This window comes from Prinia subflava, chromosome 1 (genome assembly GCF_021018805.1).
Source record: "Prinia subflava isolate CZ2003 ecotype Zambia chromosome 1, Cam_Psub_1.2, whole genome shotgun sequence".
NCBI lineage: Eukaryota > Metazoa > Chordata > Aves > Passeriformes > Cisticolidae > Prinia > Prinia subflava.
Genome location: NC_086247.1, coordinates 70,110,919 through 70,135,990, shown reverse-complemented (window position 1 = coordinate 70,135,990; position 25,072 = coordinate 70,110,919). Strand labels below are relative to the sequence as shown.

Here is a 25,072-nt window from a genome sequence, read left to right as displayed (position 1 = left end):
TATGAGAGGTACTCACCTGGTCAGAAGCATAAGCCACCAGTCTGCCCATGATCTCTGCTTCTGTTAGCTCAGGCTTCTCTGCCTGCACCTGTCTGATAGTCCTTGTTCTTGCAGCAAGCAGTGCAATCAGGGTGGCCTCACTTGCACTTCCCTGTGGGATAAATTGAGAGAAGATTCAAAATGAAAACAGTGCAGAAGAAGAAAAAGCGACATTCATTCTGCATGAATCTGTGAAGAAGTTAACAGAAAATGCAGATGAGAAACTTTGCAATTTCATGTTCTTGAAAAATATGTCAACAGCAAGAGAGGCATCTCTGCTTAATCTTGGTCTCTCTCCTTCCCAGTGTCTCTGCCTGTTTTCTTAAAACTCTCTGCTTGTTCAGTTTAGGCAACAGCCTTGCAACTATGTGCTAGAAAGCTGGACTCGAAGACTTGACTGTATGTGAACAGGCTCTCAAACCAGGCAGCAATCTGCTCTTAACTCGTAACAATGTCAGAGTAACTGTTGATTTGTTACTCTGGATTTCTGCACATATAAGTTCCATCACAACCTGAATGCCACCTCTCACTTCGATCAAGCAACATGCCTAATTAAACGCCTTCTTTCATATTAGAATTACCTTGGGCAACCAAATTATTGTGACTAAATGAGAAAAAAACCACTGAAAACCCAAAACGGCTATGATTCAATACAGCTAATTGCAGTTCAAAGTATTCGTTTTTTTCATCACCAACAAAGATGAAAGGAACAGTGACACACTGTTCTAAATTGCACTTTGACTCACAAAACATCAGTTTAAAATGTGTCTTAGATACTCTGTGATAACAAAAAGGAGAAATTTTTGTATCGATTTATTAGTAAATTTCACAGAATATGACTTCTTGGAAATTCTTTATATGGTTTTCATCTAGAACATGCACCTGAAACATGCCCTAAACTCCTCTTTTAAACTATAAGTAGCACTTTGTAAATACATGCCATAAATTTCAATGCATTGGGGAGTCTCTATGCAAGACGAAGGTTTTAGGTACTTCCAAAGTTGATCAAACATGGTGTGAATCATAACAGTGATCTGAATAGAGTCAGTTATTTTAATATCTATGTCTCAGAAATATCCCCAGTGTCAACAAACTAATTTTGGAGTGATGTTTCTTGTCCTGTGCCAAAATTCTCTCCTCCCTTTGTTGAAGACTGTGGGAAATACTAAAGGTAAGAAGACATTCAGAAAGCTGTGAAAACAGGGCTCAGAAACAGAAAGAGCAGAGCATTTAGAATCAGCTGCAGCTGCAAAGTCTGAAACTAGAAAAGATACTGTAAGTATTGCAAGCAAGGACATGAAACAATAGTTTGAGTTTTTAGGTTTGGCTAGGATATACCTTAAGACTGCAGAAAAATATGCCTAGCAATATAGTAGAAGGTTTTAAGCTTAATAATGGAGTATTGTGTATTGTTAATAGAAAGCATACAAGCAAGCATTGTTTGAAGCAGTGTATGTGTGTTTTTAGTGGCTGGCTTGAACAATTGTAAGCTTTAGCAATATATTACTGGCTAGGAATTTTTTTAAATGCCCTGTAACAAAGAAATCTTTGGCTGCTGCTGGCAAGATGTGAGCTGTTGCCATCTTTCAGTTGTCTCAAATCTTGTTATGAGACTGATGCTGCAATAAAGGCTCGAGGAACATCTCCCAGTAGTCCTGTCCCATTCGTGCAAAAGCTCCAACACAGAAGACCTGTGTATACTTACTAATTGCAACACATGTTTAAATATTTGGGAAGCGATTTTATTTCCCTGAAGGTAAGCCTGATCTGACAGATTTCATATGTGAGAATGATCCCAATGAGTTCAGACTTTCTCCTGAAGTTAGCTGAGCTATTCATGAGACCAAGCTGCCTTCTACACATGTCAATATCTCAACAGTGAATGAATGCAATCCAGCCAAAATTCAACAGCCTCATCAATGGAGTAACTGGGGAAAAGGACAGTCCTGGAACACTCACTGACTGTATTGCTAATGGTGAATATATTTTATCTGCCTTTTTGGTAGTGTGAGATTTGGGGAATGGAGACCCCTGGGCATAAACACAAGCTGGAGACAGTTTTGTGCACTTTTTTGCATTTTTTGTGCATTTTTATAGCTGCTGCTGCATACAGTGTTATGGAGGAAATATTACAGATATAGCATGGAATTAGCATACAATTACTCTTTTTGGTCAAGTAAGGTAGAACTTCTATGTGGGGGCAAGGGGTGAAGGAAATTCGGTCTATTAATTACAGAAAACATAATTTGGCAACTTCCTCATTTAATGTTATTCTGTATATGGTCTGTAGCCGGACAGAGCTCTCATCACAATATCAGAACCAGGAGAAATCATCCTACTTTTTCTGTCTATAAAATCAAAATAGCTGAAATAAAATAATTGTTTACACTGTTAGCATATTTGCAGAACATGTATGAAATACACATTTTACAAAACATGGGCATTAATATATAAAAGAAAATGGCTGTAAGAAATTACAAAGGTTAAGGCATTCATTTGAGATACAGAAATTTAGGCCCCCACTACTCTGGTGATCACCTGGCTGAGTGGGCAGATAACTTAGCTGAAGAATAGTGTCAGCTTTCTAAGGAATACACCAGGATACCCAAGCTCTTCATCTATGTTGGTGTGTAGTCCATGTATACAACAATTCATGCATGAATTTCCTTTCACAGAAACAAAGATGAAAAGAAAAGGGCCTGTTGCCCAGATGAATTTTGCCTCCTGACATACAGCTGGGACATAGCCTAAAGGTACCTGAATCCAGCAACCTGGAAATGCTTTTGGATGTCTCATGATAGACACAGGCTTTTTCCCTTGCCTCAGTTTCCATAAATCACTTTTTTTTTTATACTGAGTCCTTTTTACACCTTTTTTACACTGAAGCTTTTTACACTACTTGCAGAGCCTGGTTTGCAATGCTCTTCTATACACTTGGCACCAAAGTCTTGTGCTAAATATTTTTGAGGAAAAAACCACCTTGGTTCTTGAACTACTTGGCTAACTGACAAGTAAGATAAATCAGTAGTGTTCTTTGCCAGGCCAAAGATATTTTTGTCTTACCCTTAAAATACTTTTTCTTTGCAGAGCAAGAAAATTCTTTAAAATTCAAAGCAGGTACACTTTCCAGCAATTTATCTAGAATGAACAGCAGGATACAAACTTCAGGAAGAAGGCTGCTTTCTCGCTTATTTTTGAAAGCTGGTTTTTCTCCTCTTGAATGCTGTATTCTGCATTAAGTAAAGGATGATGATACCTTTGCTTTCACCACAGGCAAACAAAGGTTGCCATGGCAAGCAGGCTCAAGAGGCGGAAGAAATATCAGCAAGAGCTGATGTTCATGTCCACCAGAGCTCTGAACTGGAATTTTCTTTCATCTTTTGCCATTTTGAAGTGTCATCTTGCACACAACAACAAAGTGCTTCATATTGACATAGACTTTCAAATGTAATTAAGAGGCAATTTTCACAGGCTCAGTTTTACCCAATAGCACAATAATTACCTGGCATTTAGGAACAGAATGACTGGCACTTTCACATACTCACGTTTGTCTTTGCCTCACGCTCTCTTGCTTGGATCATTATTGTTTCAAGAGCAAGGCAAGAGGATCTGCAGCCCAAATGACTGCATCATAAGCTGGAACACAGAGACCACTTCTGATTCTGAAAATGACCGGTTTCTGATGAAAATTATGGGCAATCCAGCACTGGCAGCCAGGAGGGGCAACATTTCCTACTGTTAACAATCAGACATAATTGCTTGCTTTAGCTGGTACAAAATAGATGCTGCTATGATGTACGAGGGAAGCTTGATTTCTTGAACATAAAGCCCTCCCTAGTAATTGTAATGATTAAGATACTAACAGAGCAAGCAGATAAATAAAGAACTATACTGGAAATACACTGGTGTAGGTACAGGTCCATCTAGGACAACGACAGCATTTGGGTTAAATTCATTCTTCCCTGGGAAGACGCTGGGAAGATTTCATTGGAACACACTGTAGGCATTTGCAGGTGATTGAAGAAAGAAGCCCTGAGTTCTAGCATCTAAATCAGATGTATATTAGAAGCCTGTTTTAGGATAAAATGGATTGTGCCCTGGCCTCCAAAGACCAGACTCCAGAGATTATCACAGGAGCAGAGAACAATTATTTAAATTTCAATCTTCTTCATAGAAGAAATCTATTTTAAGTGGATTAATAGTTTTGACCAGAGCTGCATTTGCAGAATGACCATGCACTAGTGGAGCCATGGCTGACAAACAGTATAGCTCTATTATGCGTGCAAGATTGCTCTCTGATGATATATTCATTATTGTTCAGGTTATCTGTTCAGATATTGTTTCATTCAGCATTCAATGGCAAAGTTTGGGGACTTTTTTTTAGTCTGGACATGCAGTGTAGTCTCAGAATTGTATTATCTATTGATAGAACTGCTTAGATTCACATTTTAAGCAGCTCTTCAGTTTATTATAATATTCTGATGTTTCCTTTTGTTATATAAGAAAAAAAAATAAATAATTTTATCCTATTTAGAAAATATTAATAGACCTTCTACTACATTCTGCTATTTCTATTTATTGAAGTTAATTCAAATGTTCTGTGGAAACTGAAATAAACAATTGCACATATAAAAGGTAGACTTCCAAGCTCAGCTATGAAACATTGCTGCTATTGTTGATAAGTATGAGTTTAGGTCACTGAGTAACAAATTAAAGTCTCCATCCTACACAATTCTGATTTGAATTTTAAGCCTAAATTTTAAACTGAATAACTAACAATTCTTCACTGAGAAGCGTTTTAGAAATCAGCTGCTCTAAAAACAAAGGCATTACTTTCATGAATGATCCTGCCCACCTATTGACATTCTCACAGACCATCAGTCCTTCTGGAAAGGAACCCACGTAGCACCAAAAAAATGTATTTCCTTCATTAGTGTCCTAGTATAAAGACTTCACGGAATCATGGATTCATGAACTCAATCAGCTTCCCTTTTTTCATGCCCTCTCTTACCTGAATGACTCCTCCACCTTGGCCATCCTTCCCAGCTAAAAACTCTTCAGGCAAATTAATCATCTTCCCTAGCCAATCCAGCATGACAGTCTCCAGCTCTGTGCAAGCTGGACTTGCAGCCTGTGTTGAAAAACAGAGCAGAGGGAATAATCTCACTAGACCATGAAGAGAAATCAGATCCACCAGAGCAAGAATAATTCTCTCTCTCTCTCTCTCTCTCTCTCTCTTTCTTTTGCTATAAAGGAAGAGACCAGATGACTAATGTCACCAGCCAAGTTAGGGACCTGAAAACCATATTGTGCATGTAGTTTCTAATAATAAAAAGAAGTCAAAATAGGCCTTGAGCAGAACCATGACTATTGAATGTCAAAGCTAGGATTTGTATCTTGCATATTTTTTTTCAACATCAAAATGCAGCCTCTTTTGAGAAGAGTATACCTCATATGAATGTGGGGGTTTTAAGACAAATTTCCATTCATCCAGATGAAAAGAGAAGTAACAATAATGGGTGCTAAACAATAATCATACTTATTACTGGATTACCAGTATGTTTGCATTGCTATCGCTAATTCTAAGTGTTGGTGATTTTTCAAGAGCAAAACATGTATGAGGAAATAGCCTTTTGTTCCTGGAGTCATTCACAGTGTCTATGTGAAAACTCTTAATTAATCAAGGAAATTTACCTAAAAAATACTCCTGCGACTTGACTGCTATTAATCAATAATTTCATTGAGGAATGTTACTGAAATGCTTAAAATCTTGGCAAGGTGAAGCACCATTACCACACCAGAGTAAACTCACCCAAGAGAAGCCCACACATCCTATTCCGCCACACAACATATCTGCAAGAAGAGCTGGGAAGGAAGAGGCTGCAGGGAAGTAGGCAAAAAAGTACGGACTGTGCCAATGAGTCACCTGTATTAAGGGGAAAATAGTTATTTTTAACTAATACAGAAAGCAGAAACAAGTTGTCACAAATTCAAAAAAAGGTTAGAGGTTGTGACAAGTCAACAGTTCTTGACTAGCTGGCTGTAAAAAAGGATCTCATTTTCTAGAAAAACTTACCTTGTATTTCTCATGATTTTTTATCCATCTTTTACTCAAAATAAAAATAAGTAAGTTCTCACCCCAACCTTCCAACAGTTCCAAAATTAGAGCTCTCCATTTGTCTTCCTAGAACACAAGAACTGTGTGGGTCATGGCAGTCTAAGCCTCTATGCAGGACACTATTCTTGAGTCTCTACCATCAGAGACTCTCTGGCATTTTGTTTTCCCATCTCTGTCATGCAACTGACACAGGAAGAGTGTCTTCAGTACGACAGAGGTCCACAGAACTCTATCGCCCACACACTTGTGTTGTTTGCTAATTCTCAGGTGCTGAATTTGACCAAACAGATCCTCACTACAAAATGAAACAACACACCCCAGTATACAATACCTTCTGTAGAAAAATAAACTCTCATCTCCCTTTAACATGTTGTGATTTACATACAATTCCACTTTGTATGAACTAATATGAGAGAACAACATAGTAAATGCATAAATGGTAGTGAATTGTCTTGCCAAAGCAACATTTAGAATTATCATATGTAACATCCAAGCAATTTTAAGGATCTGTGAGATACTTGATAGTGCTCCACAGTTCCAATCTAATAAAATTTGAAAGCAGGAAATGCACAACCACACAGCAGTGTTCAATGGAAATAATGTGATTCATGATATGTTTGGTTAAAACAGCTTTCACATTCAAGGTAAAAGGCAAGTTTTTGAAAAAGTGCTTCCAGAGCTGTAAGCAAGAATTCAGCAGATCTATGTAAGATTTTTTTCATGGTTGGAAATCCAGAGGTTGCTGAGTTATTGAAGGCTAGCCTTTTCTTACATAATTTTGTTTCCTTTTTAATACTGAAATTCTTCTGTTACAGCTAGAGGATAGTAAGAATATACATTCTCTCTTGCCTGAGTTCAGTGTTTCTGTGCTGTTTTGTTCTGCATTCCCACTTCTGATGAATTTTAGCTTTTACACTCCTCTCTCCCAACCTGTGATAAGGTTTCTGGTTCTGGAGCTAACTCAGGGATTGCTGTACCACACTGTTCTGCATGCTACAAATAATCCCTTTCTTTCCTCTTCTAACCTTTCTCATGCCAACAACAAGCTCTTCTTTAAGGGATGTGGTCCATGCCAAGGGGGAACGGTCTTAACTCTTGACAGAGTGAATCAGGTATCACTTTCCCTGCTGTAGTATGCCAATTTCAAATGTCCTCATCTCTTTCACATGAAAACATCTCCTATCCATTACAATTCTCCACAGTCTAAACTAGCCACTATGTTCAAGATTTCATTTTTACTGGTCACTAGGTTGAAACCTGTCAAATCAGTTATCCAAAGACAAGCCACTGTGAACCTTTTCAGCTGTATCTCATATTTGGTCAGGATATCTTTCTTTGCTGTAACAAAGTTTTAGAGCACTTGTGGCCAATGCCTTCCTTCACAAATCAGAAAAAAAACCCCAAACACATAGGATGTGGTTCTTCACAGGAAAACAATAAAATATTCAAGAAGCAGTGGTCCCCGATAGGATCCATATGCACAGACTTTCACTGATGTCCGTAATGAGCCAGAGCTGCCACTGTTCATCTCCCCAGCTCTAATCCTCTGTGATCTGTAAGCCTTGTGACATTCATCCTGGGTTAATCAAGTTAAACTGACTGCTTGCTGGGAGCCATTTGCTTGATGAAACACAGCAGATTCCAGTTGCACCACTCACACAAAGCGAAAAAGCTAAAAGCCCTGGGGCAAGTACAGCTGCGCTTCTTCCTCCTGCCTCCCCTTTCCCCGTCCCTTGGAGCAACTGTAGAATTCTTTTTTTTTTTTACCATGTTGGAACAGATACACTTAGTCAGATATTGCAAAGAGCCTGACATAATTGATGCCTGTATTTTTAGCCCTCTGCTGATAAATAATGATATACAAATGTCTTGGGGTTCACTGTAATTACCACTCCAATGCTTCTCAGAGACATTCTATTTCTTCTAAGATTTCCAGGAATTCTAAGATTTCTTCTAAGGATGTCTTTCCCTGGCTTGCTTAGTCTAAGGAATAGTCTTCCTTTAACACACACTAAGGATAGGTACTTCAGCTGAAAGTTCATAGATTAATGGATCCAATGTGAGGAAAATCAGCATCTTGATTACATCAGTAGTATTTTAAAGTATTTTAAAGTAATATTGCTGTGCTAGGGATTAAATTTGGGTTTTTTGTTACAAACCTGAAGGTAACCTAAAATGCAAACCAATATGTGGCAAAACGTAAATTTACACTAAGCAGAAATAAATTAGATAATGCATGCAATTACCAGTACATGAGAGCTAGAACAGTGATTTAGAGCAACGCATTATCAATTCTCTAAATACTTTATTATCACTCAGGGTCCGCAATAGCTGGCAAGCCCTAGTTTAAAGAGAGGGTTTAGAAAATAATTTTAGGGTATGATTCTTAAATTCACTTCAAAAGGGGATTTAGTTATTATAGATTTAAATTTGGCAATTTAAAATAACCTGAGTATAGTGTTGGTGCAGAAAACACTTGCGTTTGGCATACTTCTTTACTAGGTAAGATTAGGACTTGGCTAGGGTATAGGCATTAACTGGAAGAGTTTTCGTAATATATTTTAAAAACTTTTTGGTAATAGTAGTTAGGAAAGCTTTTTAAAATGACATATGTCTTGTAGATAGCTATACAAAGATATATCAAAGTTTGTAAAGCAGCCAGCTTTGTCATTTATTGTTTTATTACACTGTGACCCAAGAGCATTCTGGGCCATGGTAACAAAACTGCTGCCAGAAGGTCAAAAGAGGTGATCCTGCCCTTCTACGCAGCACACCGGGAATGGTGTAAGGCCACACCTGGAATGCCACATCCAGTTCTGGGTTCTCCAGTACAAGGAACAAACACATGGCCATACTGGAGTGATTCCAGTGAAAGATCATGGAGATGATTAATTGCTGCATCAGTCATGTGACAAGTGGCTGAAAGAGCTGGGGTTGTTCAGACTGCAGGAAGCTCAGGGAGTACCTTATTAATGTGTATAAACACCTCATGGGAAGGGGTAGAGAAGATGAAGCCAGATTCTTCTCAGAAGTACCCAGTGACAAGACAACAAGACATGTGCACAAACTGAAATAGAGAAAATTCCACTTAAACACAAGAAAAAGCCTTTTTACTGTGAGAGTAATCTAACTTTGGAACATGACAGCAGAGTTCGATCTTGGAGATATTCAATGACCAGTTGGACATAGTCCTGAAGAACCTGCCCTAGCTGACTCAGCTTTGAGCAGTAGGGATAGACTCAATGATCTTGAGATACCATCCAATCTCTACTACACAGGACCTCATGGTTCTGTGTCCAAGCGAGTCTTCGAAACTGAGTATAAGCAACATGGGTAGAATCAGAGTTACTATAAGAACTGAGATTTATATTGTGCTCTTTGTATCACTAACATTTCACACCAAATGAAAATTTAGGCAAAATTTAGGACAAAACAATTTTTCTTCAGAATGTATATTTTGTAAAAGTAAATTTGTTTGCAGGGTATGTAAATATCAAGAAAAGGTCAATTTAGTTAAGAGAGAACATAGCATGTTGATGATATAATTGGAATTCAATGTCCCACTTTCTACTCTCAAATGATTCATCTCTTATTTTTTAATCTATTATTTTGTTGAAAGTTTTCAAGTGTTCAAAGTGTTTTCTGCTTCACAGACATTACTATTTTCCTCCAATGAAAAAAAAAAGGCAGTTATATCTATGAACAGCAATTAAAGCATTTGCATGTATTGGACATAATTCTCTTATCTAATCTGCATTGGTTTAATTCTCTTGGAGTTAGGACTTCATCCATAACCCTTTGGAAAGAGTGCAGAGGTTTCAGTTGACTTCAGTTGAGCTTTTGCCTGTTAAAGTACAGCAGGGCTGGCTCCAAGGAAAACAAGATAATCATATTGAATATCAAATATTTACATTGGTCAATGAAAAGGAATTGGTATTATAATACACTGACTAAAGCCATTTCGATTGTGATGTCCACTCCCATCACAATCATATCACCTAGCTGCATCTAGAGAAGAAATCCAAAGTGCTTATTGCAGAGATCTAAAGGAGAGATTCCTCATTAACTTTTACTAATAATTCACTCCTCTTCAAGCTATTTAGAGACTTTAGGAGACAAGCACATATTTAAAATAAAAAAGGTGTACCATGAGGGGAAAAACAAGAAAAATTTAGGCCTAAACAAATGCCAGATACTTAGTTCTGCACTGTCTGTCCAATACTGATCTATTCAATATTTAGGCAGTGTCCTTCTGCCTTTAAAGATAGAAAAGTAGTTGACATTTAGGAGAGTAAGTCAACAGAACAAGTATTGAGGAGAATCCTTTCTAGTCAACTCTCTAATAAAAAGAAGTCTCCTACGAGAATTTTAGCATTTAAAGATCAGCTTGAAGAAACACTTTGGGCACAGCCGACTAATAAAAATACTATTTCATAAAATATTTACTGTGCTATGAAAGTAGTAAAAATACCACATGAAACTGAAAGTGATGAAGTTTTGCCTTAACCAGTTCAAGGGAGGAAAGGGAATTATTGTCAAAAGTAAACCCTGAATGAAGCAAAGGAATGATTTGATTATTTCTAGGAAGAATAGAAAACATTAGTTAGATCATATTCAACCTTGTAAAGCTGAATCCTGCCCTCTAAAAGTTAATGAGTGTGGGTAGTTATGTTGGTAACCCCACACTTTCCTTAAGGTGTTTGAAAACCTAAATGCAGTATTGAACATTGCACCACAGTTCCATTTTTCTTACCCCTGGCATAATGATCTTCTCAATGTCTTTAAAGACATCCTCAAAGCTCTCAGGATCCTGGGGTGCACAGTCTGCGATGAGGGGCCGAAGGTATCCTGGCTCCACATCTGGGAATACCTGTCGTTTCTCTATCTTCTCCAGGTAATCCGCAACATAGTCCACCATCTCCTTCCCTCTCTTGCGGAATTCTGCAGCATCCATGGGTATCAGAGTCTAGGGCTTATTCTCAGATTAAAATCGAAGCACTTTAAAAGAAAAAGAAAAAAGAGTCACTAGAAAATTTTACTAGTTTTAAACCTGTTATTCAATATGATTTAGAGGAAGACTCATATGGTTGTGACAGGATTAGATTAGATTAATACAGATAGATAAGAAGTTTAGCACAGAAGAGTAGAAGCACATTGACGAAGATTCAAAAATTACAAATTTATTTCCCACAGATGCTGGTTGACACAAGGATGTGGCACTGTTAAGTGGCACATAATCAGCTCCCTTCTGCCTTATACAGAAGTGTAAGAAAATAGCCTGCTGTGTGTCTCTATTATAATCTGTAATAACAAGCTATAATAATCACAGTTATCACAGTGGTCCACTGTGCTGCCTTGTCATTTTATCTGCTTCTCAACTCCTGTCTTGCTTCAAGATTAGCTTCTTTACTGTTTCACTGTAAATGCATATGTTGTGTCATCTACAAAACTTTATTTCTTAGTGAGGTTTCAAAAAGAATTCACTTCAAGTTGATCTGTACTGTTTTACAGGAGAATGTGAGGAAACTCTGTCCATATTTCCAAGATGGTTGGGCTGCAGCTCCAGGTGTTCTTTGAGATGGGCAGATTGTGTGAGCACACCCAAAGTGATACACAGCTCAGTGAGATGAGCTGGAGTTTGCCTGCAAAGTGCTCTGCAAACATAAATTCATAATATTACAGTGCCTGCTCCTGCCACCCTGGCCCACCCAATGTTATTACTCTATGTAGCTGTGCATTTTGAGCACTCAGTGAATAAATGGCTGAAACATTTTATTCACTGAGTACCGAAAAAATGTTCCAGAGTCTCTATACACTCAGATTGAGGGATAATGTTTCTTGGAATCCAGTCAGAAGATTGGCAAGAAAAAAAAGGATACTCACTGCTGGTCTCAAGAACTTTTGTGCTTAACTCACACACCTGTAGATCTTCACTTTGTAATAAAATAATTATATTAAGCATGATGTGAATATTAGGTAATTAGGAGACAACTTTTCAGATGTCAAGTATTTGTGACAAGGATTTCTAACCAACGACATAATTTTGAGGAAAGAAAACCTCCTGGGCTTTATTACATTTGAATTAGTACTGTAACATCACAAAAGAAAGACATCATTAATAACCACTATCTTAGAGACATCTCTGCTGCTACAGAGGCTCTGGGATTTGTGTGGAGCAGCTGCTGTTGCTATTTAAGAGGGCAGGGTGCTGCTGTAGGTCACGAAACACTTGGGAGAGCACAGTAGACTTTTAGATCCCCAAAGATGGCTGTTCTTTTGGCTATTTTACTAGAATTTCAATGTTCTCTTTAATCATCATGTAAGTGTTTATTTGGCTCTGTCTATATCTTTCATAAAGGGGTATTAGGACCTTTCCCATATCTTGCTACTAAGTTGTTGTAAATGTATTACCAGTGGTCATTACAGTCCTTAGAATGTGCAGTGGGCAGCTTTTTGTGTCACCTCCCTTTTGAAAAGCTGTATTTAAGTGAGCAGTTTTGTTTCTATTCCTTTAAAATCAGGATGATTCCATTTCTTCCATACCCCCTAAATCTTATGTGCATTTTCATTTAACACATCTTTGTTCATTGTTCAAAATTTTAGTAAGCTTTCTAAAGAAAACAGCATGAACTGCAGAAATCAAGATGCATTTCTGTGGCAGCAATCTAATTACACATCAAGGATCTGTTATTTGGTTTAGATATTTTTGCCAGAAGAAATCTAAATATTGTACTGTTGCACTTCTTTTTCAATGTATCTCTAACTTAACTGTTAGCTCGTGCTATTATTATTTCTTTTACACTACTTCATTCATAGGTTCATTGCTATAGCATGCCCTAAAACTTGTATGAGGTGATCTGTTATTTTTTCCTCTGGTTTCAGAGAAGAAAGCTGTGAAAAAAAGCATTTAACACACAACTGACAAATCAGTGGGAGATGCCTGAGACTGAACTGACTCAGAACATGTGGACTGGTATTTCCATCACTGCTATTGCTCACCAATGTGCTACAGTTATTCCTACGGACTTTTACACATGGATCAGTTCAGCTGAGCATCTCATTCCACATCTGGGGTTCCAGTGAACCCCAAGTACAGCATCAAGACAGGTAAGAGTATCCCTGTGTAAGAGCATCACTAAGCTACCCTCTAGCTTTACTTTGTAGTATTCAAAGGGACCACTTAACAGAAAAACTTCTGTGGATCACATGGTCTTTTCCCATATTATAAATCAAATGGCATAAATTAAATCACATTGTGGGTAAGCTCAAAACAGTTCACAAACACACAGAAAGAAAAAGGAATTTATCGAAAATAAAAGAATTTACTTTATCATTATCACCAGAATATACACGGTATGTTTTATAGGTTGTGACCAATTTTCCACCACCTAATTTTTTTTTTACCTGATATTTGTAGTACAGGTAACATTTACATCATCTTGTTGCTACACAGTACGCTGACAATTTATTGTTATTTTTATTATTAGAAGTTTGGACAAAGTTCTTTTTGGATATCAGCATAAGCAAATAAAATATTAAATATACATTCTGTGGTTTTAGTCTATTTATATTGAATATCTCTACCTCTTGCATGCACATAAAACTCATGTACAATGCAACAACAGAATGCATAGGGAGAGACCTTCCCTCTATGCCAGTATATTTAAAAAATATAGAGATTTTTCTAAGAAGCAAAATACTTTAGACAACTCAGGCTTTAGGGTTTAAAATGAAAATACTGTTTGAGAGAATCTGTACTTTCTGAAGGGATGAGGTTACAATCTGCATGCACTCAAAATATCCACTTGACGGAACTTAAACTGTAAAGTAATGCAAGCCAAGTTTCCAAAACTAAATGGAAATTTCAGAGAAACTAAGCCTCTCTCTAAAGTATTTAATAATGGTCTATCATCCTGAAGGCTCCTAAAGAGTGAGAAAGTCTCCACACACTTTCAGAGATCCCATACCTCCCAGGATGAGTTTCAGCATATTCAGTATCTGCGAGCTGAACCCCAAGTGAGGAGAGCACATCTTCCTCAGGAGGTGCCCTGCCTAATTATCAACCTCTGCCACACTGTGAGCAGTCTGTATGCAAATTCATTGACAGTCTCACTGATTGATAAAACCCAATTTTACCAAGTATATATTCTGCCTAAGCATTTTTGTTCCCAGCAGGAATCAATGGCTATTGTCACCGCTGCATACTTTAGATGAAATCCTACATTACTGGAGAAGATTGAGTTCTGCTCTAAACTGCAGGTAAAACCAAGACAAATCATGTTAAACCTTAAATTATATCAGTGTATATTTTTTTACTTATTCATACATAAACTCCTTGGTCTTTGATTTTGCTGCAATTTGTCAGAGTACAAGTACACTACACAATCTAAAGTTGACATATCCTTTGTTGCTTTTTTAAAACTATTCCTTCTACCTCAGTGCACTGAAATTAGAATACAGCCACATTTTATTTTACTGAAGTTACTGAAAATTGTTGCTAGACTTTAGATTGCATATGTTCATTTGCAAGCAGTTTTCTACTTTATCTGAAACCAAACCATACAAATGAGTAGTTTACACCCAAGTAATTACTAAAGATATTTATATATTATATATATATTTATATATATGATATTTATAGGTATCATATTATGTTGATAACATTCAGTTTAGTCATGATTTCTGTTTAAAAAGTATTGTCTATGATTGTAGAACCTGGGTGAGTTTTTTTCATATTTACTATATATGAATGTAAAATAGACCTAAATGTTACCAGGAAACTCATTATGAGAAAGAAAAAGAGAAAAAAATATGAAAAAAGCAGAAAAAAGAGGGAAAAGAGGGAAAAGAGGAAAAGTAGAACAAATTAGGAGAGAGAGGTTTATTTGATGTGTTATAATTTTATGTCTGCCTCTTCTCCAGGTCATTGAACTAAAATAAACAACAGCTAACAAAATCTTTTAGCAGCTCCTCCTTATAAATACAGACAGGTAGAATGCATGAACACATTACTTGCATCTAAAACTGATAGCTGTATTTGTTCAAAAAAAGCAGTAACTGTGTATCTTTTCAATACATGAGTCAAGTGCATTTGCTATTCTGCCAACTGCTAGTCGCAGAACAAAATGTAATTTAAGGGCTCATGGTACTTCAGTGACACCAGTGAAGCCACGAGAACTTCCTGCTACTGAACCTAACTGAAGGGTTTTGCAGCTGTTGACACTGTTAAGCTGAACTTCCCCTGCTGGCAATAGGATATTGCCAGAAAAAGAGCTGAAAGGATGAATTTTATATCAGCGTGAGTAAAAAGGAACTGGATTTACTCTGCACTTCTACCTTTGCACAAGTCAAGAATTAGGAGTATATGTTACTATCCCTACATTTTATTTAAAGAATTACATTTTCCAGAAGTTGCTGGCTGTATTCATTTACTGTCACTGGCACAGAGTCTGCAATTTTATAATGTTCCCCACTGAGGTCTTATTACAGTAATGGCAAAGGGTTATTTCTGAGGAAAACTTCATCCTAAAGAAGTCATGCATTTAATTAATCTTGAAATTTTATTATTCAGAATATTTGCCAGAGAATTCGTCAAGTTCTGCTTGGTTATTGCAAGCACTTCTGTACTTGGAAAGACAAGACAGAAACTTTTGAATACATGGGATTCTACATAAATGTATATAAACAGTTACAGGTGACATACATCAGACGTAAAAACAAGCAAACACAACACAATAGGTGTACACTACATTGTGTAAACTTAGATTAAAAATAAATGCTTCTTTTTATTATTATTATCATCCCTGAAATAACACAAGCTGGCTAGGTATTAACTGAGCTCCCACTCTCCATAACCAATTGTTGCATTCATCCAAATGTACCTACTTGAATTTAATAACCATAAAGCCTTAAGGATGAAGAATGTTACTTACAGCGAGTTGGAAAGGTTTTTGATTCTCCCCTGCCTTTCTCACTGCCTTTCTTTGCTCCTCAGTGACAGCTATAAAGCCGAGGGGATGCAGTTGCCAGCATATATAGGCAGAGTATCCATGTCCCTTCAGCCTATCACAGCCACGGGCTTTGCACGGAACGTGCAGCAGCAGCATCTCCCTCTCCTCCCACAGCTCCTCCAAAACACACTTCGCAAAGAAAGCTCCCTGAAAAGCAGCGGGATCCGACCGAGAGACCGCTCATGCCTAGGTTAACTCTGCAGTGCCCTGTGCTTTCTTCCAGGGGCTCCATTCACAAGTTCATTAGCAGTGAGTGTCTGAACACAAGCTCCCCGTCTCTGCTGCGCACTTCGGGACATTTCTGCCGAGGCTGCTGCAGTAAAAGCAGCTGCTTTGATCCACTTCTGTGAAACATTATTGCCAGGAAAAAAACAGGGACATGGTTGAATTATCACTCAAGTGACTGCAAGCTCCGAGCAGGTATATAGCTGTGGAACTAACATCCCCTGATAAGCTTTATCCAACTTTTTCCAGTTTCTCTCTTTAATCATAATTAAAGATCACACTTAAAAGCAATTCTAGGCATTTAAGATTTGTTTTCCTGGTTAAAGAGTTTTATGTGGAGTTCTCTTTCCTAAATGAATCCAGGTGACTTCCTGTCATTTTTATTTCAGTTAATTAAAAAAAAAATACTATCAGCACTTCACAGCCCTAAACAGCTTATAACCAGGCAGTGTGGCAGATTTGGGATTGTCATTGCTCTCGGACCAGTCTCCAGTCCACTGCAGTATTATTACAACCAATCTTTTAGTGAAGGAGGAAAAAGTCACAGCTTTTTAAAACTGTCATGGCTGTATTTGCTCTTCTAATGTTACAAGACCAATGACAACTCTGCTACAATTCCTTGAAGACCCTATTCAAAATAAAAACCAAACTCTTCAGGTGATCTTTCTGGTGTCATTGCACTTGTGCCAGATGTTATTCTATGATATGACTTGCATTTCCAATGCCTGAGCTGGCTGCTGTAATGATTAGTTCTTCAATTTCGAAAAGCATCAAGAAATCCCAGAGTCAGTTGCCAGAGCCTCTGAGATGTTTTCCACTTCAAATTAACTCCTGAGTGCACAGGGCTTCAAACTGGGCATATTGGGACCCCATAGGAAAACAAGTGTTTTGGAGACTTTTCCTATTTATTGCTTTTTTCCTGAATTTGACTGAAAAGGCTGAAAAGTCAAAATTTGTTGTGAGGGTGTAAGAGATGCAAAAATTGAAGTTGTCTCTAGTAAACTTAAAGATAACTGAAATCTCACTTCAATGTTTCATCCAAATGGCTTGCAAAAAGGTAAATAACTTTCAAAGGAAATTAAAAATGGAATTTAAAATTAAGATTGGAGTACTAAAAGGCTGGTTTAATGAATACTGAAATACAAGCTCAAAGTCACCTGATGTGCCTTTATTTCTCTGCTATACCTGTAAAGCTTGCTGTGAAGAGGCAATAGTCACATTTTCCATTAAAATATTTCTTTTTGTAATTTCTCACTAAGAAAAAGGAAATAAAGTGAGAAGATACAACAGGCAAGCTGGAAAAGGGGAATTGAATGCCCTTCTAAAATGCACGTTCCATGTCTCTTCTACAATTTAGAAATTCTGGTTTGTACTAGTTTGATAATTCTTATCATCAATTGTTGGCAATAAACAAATCTTTGTTTAACAGAATCTTTCTGTGATGGACAAAAGGAAGATCATTAAGTTTTCTATCATAGATGCTGGCTAAGTCAGACCTGTTGTGGCCCAGTGAATTTGTTCCAGGCCCTTCAGACTGCTCTCTATTTCACACCAAAAAAACCAACTTTGTTTACTGCTGAAACACAACGAATAGAGACCCCCTCTTTAGTGCCAAACTGTTCCAAAGTTTAGAGTACCACCATGCAAGAAATAACAGATGATCGCAAAAGGTTTAAAGGCTGGGGCTTGTCGGTAAGCACCCAACAGACCCATTATTCACAGCTAACAAAAGACAAGCTTCGATATGTTTTCGCACATGGAAGTCAACCGTGATGATGACACATAAACGATGCTGTGCCCTTGCAGTAACAGCACCGATTTATGACCATTACTGAACCCTTGGGTTTGCAAACGAGGTGGGAGAGAGGCTTTGTTTGAACAGGAGGCTCCAGCACAGCACCAGAAAATGAAGCAGACAACGTGTTATCAGTCACTGCAGTCCCACTGTCAGTCCGTATGCAAAGACATGGATCAAAGCAGAGGGGATTAAACAGTTGGTACCCACTTTCTAACAGCTTTCACCTTTTCCACAACTGCACAATGCAGGTTAGAAATGAAAAGGCAGTTTCCTCAGGCTTTTGGTCCTCTCCCAACTCCCAGGCTCCACTCCCAACTTTGTTTTTCCCTCACCTGAATAGCCTGACACTCTTCTCATGCTAGGCTTTGGTGTGGTACTAGATACTAAATTTGATGAAGATGGGTTTGGGCTGTAGTTCACTAAACCTAACATTATCTGAAAAAACCTGTTCTGAGCTGTAACATGAAGGGCTTTAAATTGACTCAGATATACTCAATATTTTAGACATTGAGAAAATAATTTGAAACAACTAATTAGGGATCTAGTGCAATGTTTGTGCGTCTTTTCCACATTTGGTGTCAAAGGAACAGTCACTGTTGCCTAAGCATAAAAGTCTCCACTGGTTAATTGTATTTGATTTACTCTGTGTCTGCAGGAAGCTATTTGGAGACTGAGGGCATTTTTTCAGTTTTCCTTGCTGTTGCTCCTTCAAAAAGAGAACAGTAGTAGAACCCCATCTTTGTCTTTTTCCCCCCAGTATATTCTTCCATTAATGTAAAAATACTAGTTACAGGAAATTATCTATAAGAAGGTACAAGAAATACAAACAAGTGAGAATGGAATGAAAAATCCTTTTATGTTCCATAAACAAGGTCCAAATCTGCATAAGCACAAAGATGAGACAAGAAAGAATATTTTGGATTAAATGTGCAACTAACAATTTTCTAATTAAAACAAAGGGTGTATTTCCTTTGGAAAAAAGTATGAATTAAATAAAGCCTTCAGACACAAATAGATTAATTACTCTCAACATATGAGGATAAAACCTAAGTCTCCTGCAGAACATAAGTAGACTTTGCAACAGATTAGCCAGAAGATGAATCTGAGACAGAGCAGACAAACTGGGAAAGTAACTATCCTCTTTTTTCATAAATATTTTATGTTTGACTTGTTTTCCCTGTTCAGTTCCTATTGCTGGTTGTGTGAACATGTGAAAGTAAACCAAAGAAGAAAAAAAAGGAACTGCTAACAAAACGAACATGGACACAGACTCACACACACAGTTTCAGAGGAATTACTGTACCACTTGCTGATTTGAGGCAGCCTGAGCATATTACTCTTATGGAAGCAAGCCTACAGAAAAGAGAGGTTGTGATGAACTGAAAAAGTGTCAACAGAAAAACTGACAGGCTGTGAAGAGTCACAGAGACAGTGAGAGCAGGCTGCAATCGCAGTGAGCAGATTCTTCCAATACAGGGATAGGAATAGCTTCTGCTGTGAGCTGAGATGTGCTTACCTAGGGGCGTAGGCACTGCCAGGGCACTCCTCCAGCCATGTATTGCTCACAGAGAGAGCGTTCTCAAGCATTGACTATTGTGAGCTTCACAGAGGCTGTGGCTGACAGATGAACTGCCACTGACCTAAAATGTGCTGTGAAGACCTCATGTTAGAAAAGCAAGTCACAGCACATAGTTTATGAATGGAATAACCCCCATGTGGATGGAAAGACAGACCCAGGTGAGGCAGGAGGAACAAAGATGGCTTGAGATATAGAAGGAACACAATGCAGTGCCTGTTCTTCAGCAAATGATTTGTTTGGATCACTGTTTCCAAAGATATCAAAGAACACACAATGATTGGTTGAGAAGGTATTTTGCCACTGACCGTGATTAATGTCTTGTCACAAGGGCCATGCACTTGCAATAAGCTTGGAAGAGCATTTGCTACCACTATAAGACTCGAGTCATTCTTGAAAGGATGAACATCATTACAGTCTCTTCATAAAGGGCACGTTAGTGCCCAGTTGTTTGAGATTACAGCAAGTACTATGGCAAGGAATCACACCAGTGTTTCTTGCTATACCTTCATCAGCTTCTGTGCAAAGGTGTCTTGGGCTCTCCTTCAGTCTGTGCTAACACATGCATCTTTCCAGAAAAGATCAGTGCAAAGCTCCAGCAGACTTTATGCTTAGTAGAGCACACTGGAGAAGTTCATGGAGGACTGTCTCCTGTGGGAGGGACCCCATGCTACAGCAGGGGAAAGACTCCTCTACCTGGGCAGTGGAAGAAACTGTGGCGAACTGACCACAAACCCCCAATTCCCTGTCTCCCATCACTGCTGAGGAAGGAGGAGGTAGAGTTTGGGAAGGAGGGAGGGGTGGGGCAAAGGTATTTTAAAGATCTATTTTACTTCTCATTATCCTGTTCTGATTTTGTTAGTAATTAATTCAATCATTCATTAATATCCCCAATTCAAGCCTGTTTTACCCATGATAATATTTGATGAGTTATCTCTCCCAGTCCTTATCTCAACCCAGGAACCCCTGGCTACATTTTCTCTCCCCTGTCCAGCTGTGGAGAGAAGCAACAGAGAGGCTTTGGTGGGCGCTGGCATCCAGCCAGGGTCAACCCACTACACACATATCCCAAAATGAGAGCTCCAGAGAACTGAGTGGGAACCTGATCTTCCACATGCACAGGGTCTCTCTGGTCCTGGACACACATTCACAGCTGCAGCAATGAGTAAGGTAATATTTGCTCCCTTCTGCTCTGGGCTGTTGTCTTTGCCTTAGAGCTGGGAGTGATATATGTACACAGCACACCTGCTTGAATGCGGGAAGATGCATTACACTGAGTCTATTGAGCCATGTGACTCTACTCCTGACTCCTGCTAATATGGTTAGCATAACCAATGCCATTTCCTAAGACAGTCACAACATGTAAGTGTGCTGTCACGTATCACCTCCTTCTCTTTTCCCCTTTTCAACTCTGTAGTTGTCACCAAGATGTGAAGACCGCCCTTACAGAACAGCCAGATCCCCTGTCAGCACTGTGAAAAAGCTATTTGCCCATGCAAGATTGCTACCAGGATGTGGTGACACCTATTATGGAACACAGAAATGTAACAGTACATGAGATACTGCCTATAAAATGAAACAACTGCAAGGCTTGATGCTGGGCAGCAAAACCCATGATCCTCCAGTGGTCTGGGACACAGCTACCGCTGTCTTCTTCCTCTGAAGACTCAATGAATCATTCTCCTGGGTAAAGGCTGAGTCCAGATTATGATTATTGTATCATGCACTCATTATTAAGAATTTGACATGATCTGCAGAGGGTCCAAGTGACTAAAAGTATAGACAGTTAATGATAAATAAAAGTATAGATAATTAAATAAGAACGCTAAAATAATTACTAGAAATTTTGCTTAGCTGAAAGTATAATTCATAAAAACTGTGCAACAATAAACTACACTAAATCCTAAAAACTGTAGATAACAATAAACCATGGTGAAAGTAAAGTGTTTAATTGCAGTAATAAAGATCTAATTGTCCCTGAAGCCCTGTGCCAAATTCTCATTCTACCAAGGATCCCTAAAAGAATCTGCCTGTCCCAGACATTAGGTGACAGAGCCACCAAGTGTTCACATGCTCCATCCTGCCAACTCCGTAAGAACGGCAACCATCTCCAGCTAGGAGGGAAAACAGTGAGCCAGGAAAGATAACAGCTTAAGCTGCTGCAGGTAGCTTCACCACAGTGCAGCCAGCCATCTCCCCACTCAGAACTGCTTGCCATCTGTTCTCCTTATGATCCTGTTCGCTTCCACACCTCACATAATCACAGCTTCCACATTATCATTAGGAGAGACAGGCTCTCATTTAGCCAGGATTTACTGGCAGAGACAAGCAGTTAAATAAGAAGGACAGTCCAATGTATTCATTACATTTGTATTCAGAGGCCTTAGTTCAAGCTCCTACTTTTAAGTATAGATGCAAGTCTTTGCCATATGCTGTGAAATGCTGGGTAAGTTCTAAGAGGAATTTTCCATAAAATATTTTGCTAGAAAGGGTTGTTCTCTTCCAGCTTATTTTACTGTGCTACCATATTTGGCTCCAGCTGGATTTGGAATTGAAACAGCCTAAATGTAGGCCAGGTTTAAAGTGGCAGCACCCTCAGTCGAAACCCTGGTAGTGTTTATGTCTCTCTGGTCAGAGGCACAAATTTTGAACCCATCTGTGCTGAGGTCAGATGGTTCCAGTGTAGAAGCAAACTGTTTTCATAGCAGTCTGATATTCTGCATAGTTCTCTGAAAGACAGTCTAGGAAAGTTTTGGAAACGTTGAGATTTCTGTTTTCTTTCTTCCTGGTAACTTTTAAAAAAACACTCTCTTATTTAGTGATCTTGTTCTGTGTAGTCTTAAGACACATCCCTTCCATCTCTACCACCAGGCTAACTTTTTTCAGCAGGAAGTGGTTGAGAAATGTCATTTTTCACTGTTTTTCAGTGCCCAGAGAACACAAAGTGGTGTGAAATTATGCTTAGGGAAGGAGAATCACTATCACATTTTATGTTACATACATTGCAAAATACAATGAAACAAGATAACTTACCTGCCCATAGCTTCTGCTGAATTCTAGGGGATATTTTCAGTTTCTTTCTTTCAACAACACACCAGTCTAAACCTATTACTGTTGCCCATTGAAGCAAAAAGCAAGAAAACAGCTATGTATCTACATTCTCAGACTTGTGAATGATTTAAAAGTAGTTAATATTTTACTTTGGTGGCTAATTTTCTTTCTTAATATGTATGCTCAGCGTGTGAAATCACACTAATCTTTCATAAAATTATCATTTATTTACTTTATCTTACACAATAATGAACTTATACAACCCAGGTCAACATCTTAAGTGACTGTAGTCTTCAAGCAGAATAATTGTGTAAATTAATTTACTATATTAAAAAAACAAAAGCCTAACTCAAGATTCTTCAGCTGTGAGTACAATGCATATCAACCACATTCCAATCCTGCAACACTGCTAAGATTAAGGATATAACTCAAAGCTATGTTAAACAAAGGATTAATTACACGATCTCCTTAATTCCCATTCACTGTAAAAAAAAAAACCATGAAAAACAGTGTTACACTATATTCAATGGATACTTACAAAGAAGAGTTGGTTTCTACCAATGCTAGAATAGTAAGCTGTCACAGAAAGCCTGGCAGTATTTCTGGATGCTCAGGACAATACAGTTCTTTCCAGCTCTGCAGCTTTCAGCTCTGCTGGCTGCTACTGCTGCTGTCCAGGAAGACAAGCTGTAAAACTGTGATGACCAGGTGACCAGAAGCATCCTGAACCAGCATGTGGGAGAAAATTGGGGAATAAGGGATCCAGAATCTGTGTTAAGATTCAGAACATTTGCAATAGTTCTGCCTGTTGAATTTGAAATAGAGATAGGTGGAGCTGTGGGTTTTCTTACAGTGAAGTTGTTCATATCCTCATCAGGCATCGAAAATCAAATTTTTTCTTACGTGAAAAATGGGCTGAATATTGGGCCTGTGATCAAAGTATGAGTCTAGAGGCACTGAGCCGTGCAGAAGGGAATGATGTCCAAATTACAGAAGGAGACACAACTTCACAGCTCAGTTACACTCCATCATCTAGCACTACCTATTTCATATTTCTCTTTACATTTGTCCTGTTAAACATCTATTGAATAAGCCATTCATGTTCATTACATTTCCTGTTTGGTTGAAAATATAACCTTCCTGCTGGTTTATCAAACAAATGAATGGTGCTTCTATGTCTATGTTTGTTCTGTTTTCCTTCCAGTTTCCTTTAACAGGTACTTTTCTTGAGCAAAAGAATGTTTTAGCCTGCTTTGGATACAATAAATTTTGATTCATCATCTTAGCAATTTCAAAACATTTCCACTATTTATCAGAGGCTTCTGTTGCTAAAGTAACTACCAGTTGTCTGTAGGAACAGTATTTTTTCAAAAAAACCCCTTATCCTCTCCTGAAAACAAGTACTGGATTCACTTGTAAAGTGGAGTTGTGCTGAGCAGCAGAAACCACAAAAAGATGACAAATCAAAACCTGCCAGCGAGGTCAGCTGGACTAGAAGTGATAATCTTTGTAATGTAATTGTGTTGTAACAACATGCTGTAGTAACATTCAAAACCTCGGAAGAGCAAACACCTTTCTTCAAACACAACTTTTTTTTGTAATTTGTGTACCAAACATACGTGCACTGAAAGTAAGGACTTGAAAGCAATTTGTAGTAACTAGCCTCCATAGCCTCGTTCTTGTGATGGGACTTGATCCTCAAAACAAGCAAGATAAATTAAAGATGTGTCAACATGCTTTTCCTAGTAAAACAGCATTAACAAGCCTATAGGTCCACCAAAGAACCTGCATAATATCAAGATAATTTTAAGTTTCAAATTCAATGAAACATTCAAATTAGGGATGATTTCTAAACAAAATTGTAACCAAAAGGTATTTTTTAATAACCACTATCAAGAGCAGGATAAATAAGGACAGGTGAGAAAGAAGGCACTAACACACAGCACTTATTGATCTGTGAAAAGATTTTTTATTTTGTAATATTAATAACACCGGGTTCTCTATACCACTTTTAATATCTTATTCCTCCTGCCAGCTACAAACTTTTGACCAAATTTATGTGCTTTTAAAATGACTATTCATAAAGAGGTATTACATCAAAAATTGTTGCTCCAAAAGGGAACAATGTATTTTTAAGAAATATATAGTCAAAAGCATAAAAAATCTGCTCTTGAAAAATTAAAAAAATATTGTCCAAAAGAACCTTCAGAATAAAGCAAAAGCTGTAGAAAAGAAGACTGACATTTTTTGTCTTA

General features: G+C 38.0%; 1 protein-coding gene across 1 annotated transcript in view; it reads right to left on the bottom strand.

The window, feature by feature from the left end:
- DDC (dopa decarboxylase) overlaps positions 1-16,136 on the bottom strand; it is a 53,003-nt gene extending 36,867 nt beyond the window's left edge. The window contains exons 1-5 of the mRNA XM_063419976.1: positions 16,090-16,136; positions 10,911-11,155; positions 5,852-5,965; positions 5,051-5,170; positions 17-151 (exon numbers count right to left, since the gene is read on the bottom strand). Of these exons, the coding sequence (XP_063276046.1) occupies positions 17-151; positions 5,051-5,170; positions 5,852-5,965; positions 10,911-11,111 (570 nt within the window). The 5' untranslated portion in view covers positions 11,112-11,155; positions 16,090-16,136. The remainder of the gene's footprint in view (positions 1-16; positions 152-5,050; positions 5,171-5,851; positions 5,966-10,910; positions 11,156-16,089) is intronic.
- Between the last annotated feature and the right edge of the window lie 8,936 nt (positions 16,137-25,072).